Source organism: Vitis vinifera, chromosome 4 (assembly GCF_030704535.1).
Source record: "Vitis vinifera cultivar Pinot Noir 40024 chromosome 4, ASM3070453v1".
Lineage (NCBI taxonomy): Eukaryota > Viridiplantae > Streptophyta > Magnoliopsida > Vitales > Vitaceae > Vitis > Vitis vinifera.
The window spans coordinates 8749516-8759032 of NC_081808.1; the positions used below are offsets into that span (position 1 = coordinate 8749516).

Consider the following 9517-nt stretch of genomic DNA (forward strand, 5'->3'; position numbering starts at 1 on the left):
ATACTTCTTAGCTAAAAGCGTTACGGAAAATTGAGAAATTTGTTGTAATGAATTTTCCGAAAGCTTGCCGGATTGAAAAGGAGAATCCAAGTGGGACTGAACGTACCTTCCGGTTCAAGGCAGGACTAGGACAGGGAGGTCTAGTTTTCAAACCATCGTAGATATGACGCAAAACATTGATTTAAAATTTAGGGAGAATTACCATTAAGGGTAGGCTAGGGGAAAAAATGATCAGGAAGGGTGGGTATATTTGATAATTATTGTGAAGGGTAGGATGAAATTATGATAATTCCTCCAAAGGTCTTATTTTGTTTAAATGCCAAGATTACCCTTAATAAGTGAAAAGCAATAGCAAAGTGAAAAGTAACAACAAAGTAAAAAGAGTTTTCTTTAACCTACCTTCAGCTTGTCGGTGGTGTTGTAAAAGAAAAAAGGGAAAGAGGAAAAAGGTTTAACACTTCAGGTCATGATCTAAAATCGTTTACACAAAGTTTGTTTTTTTTTTTTGTGTGAATCTAGCAAGAAATCCATTAAAGGTGAGTTTTTTTTTAAATGCCAAAAAAAAAAAATCAGTTTATGGAAAAAATAAATAATTAAAAATCAGATTGAAAGAATGAAAAGTTAATAATTTTAACATTGTAGATGTAAGATATTAGATCTGAAATATTGAATGAGGTTTTGAGAAAGAAATTACATTTTTTGTATAAAATGTTATTTAAATTTATTATTTTGAATTTTTTTATATTATTTTGGTCATATTGAAGATGTGTTTTTATTTTTAATTTATTTTTCGGGTTGTTTGATATGATTATTATTGATTTCCATTGAAAAGGTTTGCACTTTAGTTTTATTGTTGAGACTTATTTGATATGGCAGAAGAAAAAAATTTCTTAGTTGTTTCTTGGTTGTTTGGAACCATTTTATTTGGGTATTTATGAACATATTTGAATTTTCATTGAAAACTCAAAATTGTAATCAATTGACACATATTTTGTATAATAAAGAACAATATATGTTGTATATTAGACATATATGCCAAAAAAACCCACAACTGCCCAATTTCATAAGAAATTTGAAATTTTAAAAATTTTATCTTATCGTAATGTATCGTAATGTTATTATATTTATATTGTAATTGTAGTGTATTTTTATTGTATATTTATATTTTTATATAAAAAAAAAACCCATAATTGCCTAGTTTCATAAAAAATTTCAAATTTTCAAAATTTTACCTTATCATAATGTATCGTAATGTTATTGTATTTATATTATAATTGTAGTGTATTTTTATTGTACATTTATATTTTTATATAAAAAATTAATTTTATAGATTTTTTTTTTTTATACGTTTGGATTACCATCAACAACTTCATGTATTGAAATTACAATAATGTATTTTTATTGTCTTTTTATAATTTTGGCTTGCAACGATATTTTATGATAGGAATACAACATGATAGCCTAGAAACGTTAGTTCAGTAAAAAACGAATTCAATATTTTGTTATTTTGATACATTGTAATATGTCGTAATGTTAATATTTTTTCATTGTAACTATATTGTATTTGTATTGTACTTATACTTTATAATTGTCCGAAAAGAAGATGTACTTCTCAATTGGTAAATAGACATGAGAAATTCAAAATAAATTGGTCTAATAAAAATACGAGGCCTTCATAAGAATTATCAAATGTACCAACCCTTTTCAATAATTTTTTTTTCCAACCTGGGTAATTCTCCCTAAAATCTATATCAGTCAAAGGTTCCTACAATTTTGACAGGACACGGAAGATCCATTACTCAAGCCATTACTTGAGCATGCTTTTTTTTTTTTTAATCATTGCCTTAGATTCCGTCAAAATCACGAATTCATTGCTGCCTATCGCAGCAGGTCAACTTCCTGTATCTTATCTGCATTAAAAAAAAATGAATATTTTGAAAGATTGTCCTTATACTAGCTACGTGGTTGACATTGCTTCCCCACACACAAGATCTTCGCCGACGGAGGGAATGTGAGGACAGATATTCATTTTCATGGTTATTCTTTTGTGCAGATAATCCATTAATTCTAAATGATGTAATTTCTGGTGAAAATAAATATTTTTTATTTTAAAAATTATCATTTTCAACTGAATGGTAGTCACATATCATCATTAAACCTATTAAACTCCATTTCCACGCACCCGAGTGCAGAAGATGATAAGTTGACCATGTGGATACAGTTGTGCCAAGTGCCACCTAACACACAGCTGGGGATTATTGGAATTCTGCTACAGGCGATGAGTAGCTCCGTGGAGTTCATCGTGAAAACCTCTCTCTTATGAATTTTATGAGTCAAATGCTAACGCAAGAAGGAAGCTAAAATGTGTGTTTCCATGGAAGAATATTTATAAGGATATATTCTGATCATGATTTCATCATTATAAGTTACGCTTTCTAATTTAATTAATATTGTAAGAGATTCTATCTTTGACCGCCTCAACTCGCCCAAGAAGTGTTGGTTGGGGTCCTCTTGTTACAGTGCCTTCTCTTCTAGGCTTCTAATTCTTACTTTTTCAAATTCTAGACCCTATAAATGAGCTGTATTCTGCATTATTGTGAATCACCAAGCTTCCCAAAAGTAGTTCAAAGATGAGAAACGACCTTGCCCAACAGGGGTTCTCCCTCTTCTTTCTCTCCCTATGGGTTCTCTTCATAGAAATGGGCATGGCGCAGAACACAACAATCCCAGTTAACGTGGGAGTGGTCCTTGACTTTGATACATCGTTTGGAAAGATGGGTCTGAGCTGCATCCCCATGGCCCTCTCAGATTTCTATGCCTCTCATGGTAACTACAAGACTAGGCTCGTTCTGAAGACTAGAGACTCCAGAAGAGATGTTGTTGGTGCAGCTGCAGCAGGTACTCCATCCCTGTCTCTCTCGCTCTCTCACTTTCTCCTTCATCAATGTTTATGATTAATCATCTCGTTTGGAGCATTGTTGATGGAATGAGATTAGAATTGCATTAGTATTACTGAGAAAAATGAAAGCAAGTGATCTTTATCAGTCACCCCCATTTGGTTTTCAGGAAAAATCCCCTTACTCTTTGAGAATTAGAAAGCATAATTCGAAGTAGTTCATCATTTGGGAAGTAATTTTTTGAGATACCTGCTCTGATAAAGTGAGAAAATTATGATATTGACATTGAATCTTCAGCCCGTAATTTTTTTGACATTGAACATTTTCTATCTCAGCTTAGAGACCCAAATGAAAGTTTTGAAATATAAAATATACTAGTATGCCCAATTAATTCTCAGCACAGCTCTTCACCAGATGAAGAAGATAGTTGGTCGTTTAACAAACCACATTGTCAACTGCCGATGGCAAAAGGTCTCCATAAATTGTGCCATGGTCTTTTAACGAGGCAACTTTTCTTGACCATATGGCTGATGAAGAGGTCAGCTGACAGTTCAATGGCGGCTAAAAGTCTCTCGAAAATTGCGGATGGGATTTAAAAAAAATCAGGCAAGAATTGGGTTTTGGGCCCAACTAGCCCAAAAATTGACCAAAGATCCATATATCATTCACATTTAAACCCAATACTCAATTAAAGCCTAAAAATTAAGTTAATGATATTATTCTTCATTAATCAGTAAAATACACTTAACTCGTACATATAGTTAGTGTAAATTTTTTTTTTTTCCTTTTTCTATTCCCAATTAAGTATTACTCATTTTTATTTTTTTTTTTCCTTTTAAAGATATTGAATCTTTTTACTCTTATTATAAGTAAGGATAAAAAAATTTCATATAAAATTTAATGGATAATCAATTAATGAAATTTAATTCTTTTTATTATTTTCATATAAAAAATAGTACTAAACAAAGTTTTCAATTTTTCTTTTTAAAAATAGTTTTCATTTTTTAATTAAATGTTTTTTTCTAAAAGAAAATATAAAAAATATAAATCATATTACCATTTTTTTAGAAAGTATTTTTTAAAATAGTTTTTGAACGTAATTTTTCTTTATTTATAATTTAAAATAAAAAATAATGTTGATTTTTAATTATTAATAAAAAAAAGTCCTAAAAAATAATGAAAAATTCAAATGGTTGAAATAAAATTATTATGGTTGTATGAATAATGGTACAATAAATATTGAAAAAGCTTATGTGAAAGGTCAATGGGTATTTTGGTCTTTTAATATCTTATATCATTTTTATCAATTATATAAATTATATGGATCAAACCTTAATTTTTGGGTCTACCTGATCCAAAACACAGTTGTCTCAAAAATCACCCCCATACTGTGGCTGCAGTAGGTCGTAAAGAATATATATTTGACTTTGCACTGATATATATAAATATTACCGTGTCTTCATGAGTTAAGGCAAAGTAGGAAGTTACCAAAGGTCAAACACGTTGCCTCTGATCCATGATGATAAGATGTCAGTTTTTTCATCTGATGAACATGATCTGTTGTTTGATCTACTGGAAAAGATCCCTTTGTTAATGTCTCATAACAGAGTAGGAAGATTATTGGTAATCTGTTGGTGAAATTTTATATCTATTTTGTTATGTTTGCATGTCTGATTGCTGAGAAGGATGTTAGAAATTAAGAATATATTAGAGTTTGCTTCTGTGTTTTTTATTATTTTGAACATTTTGTGGTACTCAGCTCTAGATCTAATACAAAATGAGGAAGTGCAAGCCATTATAGGGCCAGGGTCATCCATGCAGGCCAACTTCCTGATTGTCCTGGGACAAAAAGCCCAGGTTCCCATTATTTCATTTTCTGCATCAAGCCCTTCTCTTTCTTCCCTCACGAGTCAATACTTTATCCGAGCCACTCTAAATGACTCAGCTCAAGTACCAGCAATAATAGCAATTTTCCAAGCCTTTGAGTGGAGAGAAGCTGTGCTTATTTACGTAGACAATGAGTATGGGGATGGAATTATACCTTATATGACCGATGCCTTGCAAGGGATTGATGTCCGTGTCACCTACCGTAGTGTAATTTCTCCATCAGCCACTGATGATCAAATTGGTGAAGAGCTTTACAAGCTGATGACAATGCAAACTAGAGTTTTCATTGTACACATGGTTACGCCTCTCGGCTCTCGCTTTTTTACCAAAGCAGATGAGATTGGAATGATGGAAGAAGGCTATGTTTGGATACTAACTGATGGGCTAACTGACCTCTTGAGTACTTTGGATCCCTTAGTCATTGACTCAATGCAGGGGGTGCTGGGCATAAAGCCTCATGTTCCAAGAACAAAAGAGCTCGAAAATTTCAGAGTCCGATGGAAAAGGAAGTTCCAGCAAGATCATCCAAAAGATGAGACCTCTGAGCTGAACATTTTTGGATTATGGGCGTATGACGCTGCTTCTGCACTAGCCATGGCAGTTGAGAAAGTTGGGGCAACAAATTTAAGCTTCCAAAAGACTAATATTTCCAGCAATTCAACGGATCTTGACACCATTGGAGTCTCACAAATTGGTCCAAAGCTTCTCCAGTCACTGTTAAGTACGAAATTTAAAGGCCTCAGTGGAGATTTTCAAATTTTTGATGGTCAACTACACCCCACAGCCTTTCAGATAGTTAATGTGATTGGTAAAGGGGAAAGAGGGATAGGATTTTGGACTCCGAAAAATGGAATTATAAGAAGACTGAAATTCACAAACGCAAATTCAAACACATATTCCACTTCTAAGGACAATCTAGGAGCAATTGTATGGCCTGGAGAACCTACTTATTTCCCTAAAGGTTGGGTGCTTCCAGTAAACGAGAAGAAGTTGAAAATAGGGGTTCCAGTGAAGGATGGTTTTAGTGAATTTGTAAAAGTGACATGGGATCCTAACACTAATGCAACAAAGGTCACTGGGTACTGCATAGATGTCTTTGATGCGGTGATGGGTTCACTACCATATGCTGTTCCTTACGAGTACATTCCCTTTGGAACCCCAGACGGCAAGCCTGCCGGCAACTACAACGATTTGATATATCAAGTGTTTCTAAAGGTCAGTCATACTCTTTACCCTTCCTAGTATCTTCATTTTGTTTTTATTGGATACACAAAAGAGCACCACCATTATCCACCTATTCAATGAAATATACAAGAAGATTTCTAATTTCCTCTGTTTTTATTACCAACAGAAGTATGATGCCGTGGTGGGAGATACTACAATTGTAGCGAACAGGTCCAACTATGTAGATTTTACACTACCTTACACTGAATCCGGCGTATCAATGATCGTGCCCATCAAAGACAACAAAAGCAAAAGAGCATGGATTTTCTTGAAGCCATTGACTTGGGGCCTCTGGGTGACTAGTGCGTGTTTCTTTGTTTTCATCGGCTTTGTAATTTGGGTTCTTGAACATCGAATAAATGAAGATTTCAGGGGCCCTCCTTCACATCAAGCAGGCACCATCTTCTGGTTCTCCTTCTCAACTATGGTGTTTGCACAGAGTAAGTTCTCTTCCCTCAAATTAACTTCATTTGCTGAAATGATGTTGATTTTCTGGTTCTATTTTTATAGAGGAGAGAATTGTGAGCAACTTGGCTCGGTTTGTGATGATCATATGGTTCTTTGTGGTGCTCATCCTCACTCAAAGTTACACCGCCAGCTTGACCTCAATGTTAACCGTCCAACAGCTCCAGCCAACCGTTACAGACATAAAAGAGCTAAGAGCGAAAGGGGAGTATGTAGGTTACCAACAAGGCTCTTTCGTTCTCGGATTCTTGAAAAGGATGAACTTTGACGAATCCAAGTTTAGGATCTATAATTCTTCAGAAAAATTAGCTGAACTACTCTCGAAAGGGAGTGCAAATGGAGGTATTGCTGCTGCCTTTGACGAGATACCTTACATGAAGCTCTTCATTGCACAGCATTGCTCGAAATATACCATGGTTCAACCAACATACAAATATGATGGGTTCGGATTTGTAAGTGAACTCTCCTCTCACAAACAAACACTCATTCCCAATATATATGTATCATGTGTGAGTTTTTTTTTATTTTTCTTTCTTGAATTTCAGGCCTTCCCAAGAGGTTCTCCTCTCGTACAGGATGTTTCAAGGGCAGTCTTAAATGTGACTGAGGGAGATGAAATGGTAAAGATTGAGAAAGAGTGGTTTGGGAAAAAAACTAGTTGTTCAGATGATAATGGAAGCTCAATTTCTTCTAACAATATCAGCCTTGATAGCTTTTGGGGCCTTTTCCTCATTGCTGGAGTCACTTCATCTTTAGCTCTGATCATAGGTATTGCCATGTTCCTGCATAAACATAGAGTTGGGGTAATGGGCGAAGATTCAGTATCAACAAAGATTAAAACCTTGGCTACACGTTTTGATCAAAAAGACCTCAGCTCTCATACTTTCAGAATACCTGACCAGCCATACAGCGGTAGCACTGAGCCTATGGCTGCAGTTGGGGCCTCTCCATCAGTGACTAACTGCTCGCCAAGGCCATCAACCTTTTCCAACCAAACCATTAAGGATATTTCCCTCTCCGGAGAACAAGGGACCTTTTCTTCAGAGCACGTGGTGGTCAGAGCTCAACCACACCTAGTAGGCAATCATCGCCAGTGATAGTACCTGCTGTTGAGCTTGTTGATTTAAATCAAGAAAGAACAAATATACCTCCAACATCACATTAGAACAACTGAATATACATTTTTTTTTTTTTTTTGTGTGTCATACTTCATTGTATTAACATTATCATTATAGTTCATAGCATGAAAGGATTGTAAATCTTGCTGATTGTTGACAGGCTGAATTTAACTCCTGTACTCCACATTTTCTAATTGTCAAATTGGTTGTTATCTGCTTGTGTAAATAGTTTATTATCAAGGAAGAAACATTACATAATATACTTACTTTTGGAAGTTCATTTAGTTAGACTGTCAATAGTGTTAAACAGATCACTATTTTTTTTTTTTTTTTTTTTTGCTTATAATTTCCTTTTCAACTAAGATGAGAATCTGTACATAGAATAGTTCTTTTGGGCATCAACGGATTTCAAAAACAGTTTTTATTGAAATATATGTTTGGTAAAGTTTAGACTCAAAACAGTTTTTTTATTTTAAAAACAAGTCGTTTTTTCATAATAAATCTAAGATTTTTTTTAGACTTTTTTTATAGAACATTCTAAGAAACTGGAGTCCAAATTATTGAAAATATACTGAGTAATAAGTTAGTAAAATAAAAAATAATAATAATGAAAATATAAATTAAAACTAACAAATAAGATTAATCAAAACTAGAGTTTGCCTTTGCTTAAAGTGCTTACAATTTAGTGACAATCATCCCCTAAGATGCAACGATTACTTTCTTATGATAGTAATACTTCAAATTATAAGAAATGATGAACAATAATTTGTACTTTCTATAAAAGCTTGGATGCTTTCAAAATATTCACTTATCACTCATCCTTGACTTGGAATGAATTACCACACTTGGGAATAACTTGGAATGGAACACCACACTTGGAAATGACTTGAAAAATAATGAAAATTTGATGTTGTTGAAATAAATGAAATGTTATGGGGTGTCCTTTTTGTAGGTGCAAATATGCCCCCTAGAAGAGCTGTTTCCACCGAAGGGTCTCACCTATCTAAAAAGGACGTCTTATATCTTTTTAGACGATGTGTGTCTTAAATGGAAAAGGTTTTTGGAAGAAAAAAATTTTCCACTTTATGTAATTGGGCTTTTCTAGTTACATCCAACAGCGTGTGAGCTAGGTGAGGGCCAACTCCACTCCCATCTAGTTAAACCCAAGAATGTATGTATGAGCATAGGTTCAAGCCTATATTTTGTTTAAAGATTACAAAATTCTTATGAAGTCCTCTCCCAACCATGGATTAAAATTTCAAAAAATTTCGTCAAAATTTTGTGTATCAGCGACCTGCAACACAAAACAGGAAGACGAAAATTCGGTGAAGCGATTTTTCTGAAAAATTCGGCGTGTTTCGATGACAAAAAATCAGTAAAAATCTAATTTTGTTGATTTTTCAGTCCAGTCAACATGCGGTCAAAGCCTCAAAATTGTGCAACTGTGCACAGGCGCTGGGACTCGAATCCGCCCACCCAAAAACAAGGGGCTTTTTTAACTTTTACGGCTATTTTAAAAAATAATTCCTAAAAAATGGTACTTTTCAAAATAATTCTTAAAATATGGTACTTTGAAAAATAATTCCAAATTTACAGCATTTTTTACCACTTTAAAAAGTGTTTCTTGAAGAGACATCTTTTATATTTTTTATATCAACTATAAATGTTAAAAAAAAATTGAATTTACACTAAAGGTGTCTCTTGAAGAGACACCTTCCATAATTTCATGAAATTAAATTTATATTAAAGGTGTCTCTTCAAAAGACACTTTTCCATATTTTTTTTATTAATCATACACGTTAAAAAAAAATTAAATTTATACTAAAGAAATATCATTTCCATAATATCATAAAATCAAATTAATACTAAAGGTGTTTCTAGAAGAAACATCATTGATAATTTTCATATCAGTCACACAGTGAAAAA

At 33.5% G+C, this 9517-nt stretch overlaps 1 protein-coding gene across 1 annotated transcript; it reads left to right on the top strand.

Moving 5' to 3' along the window:
* Nucleotides 1–2208: 2208 nt before the first annotated feature.
* LOC132252600 (glutamate receptor 2.8-like) lies at nt 2209–7803 on the top strand. Its single transcript, XM_059736300.1, has 5 exons — nt 2209–2898; nt 4657–5999; nt 6136–6448; nt 6519–6925; nt 7019–7803. Exons 1-5 carry the CDS (start codon nt 2631–2633, stop codon nt 7568–7570), a joined length of 2883 nt encoding a protein of 960 aa, XP_059592283.1. The 5' UTR covers nt 2209–2630; the 3' UTR covers nt 7571–7803.
* The last annotated feature ends 1714 nt before the right edge of the window (nt 7804–9517 follow it).

Excerpts from the sequence above, each read along its gene's own strand:
- LOC132252600 (XM_059736300.1), top strand. The coding sequence starts at position 2,631 with ATGAGAAACGACCTTGCCCAACAGGGGTTCTCCCTCTTCTTTCTCTCC. Across the intron at positions 2,899-4,656 it reads TGTTGGTGCAGCTGCAGCAG|CTCTAGATCTAATACAAAAT; the intron begins GTACTCCATCCC and ends TGTGGTACTCAG. Across the intron at positions 6,449-6,518 it reads AACTATGGTGTTTGCACAGA|AGGAGAGAATTGTGAGCAAC; the intron begins GTAAGTTCTCTT and ends CTATTTTTATAG.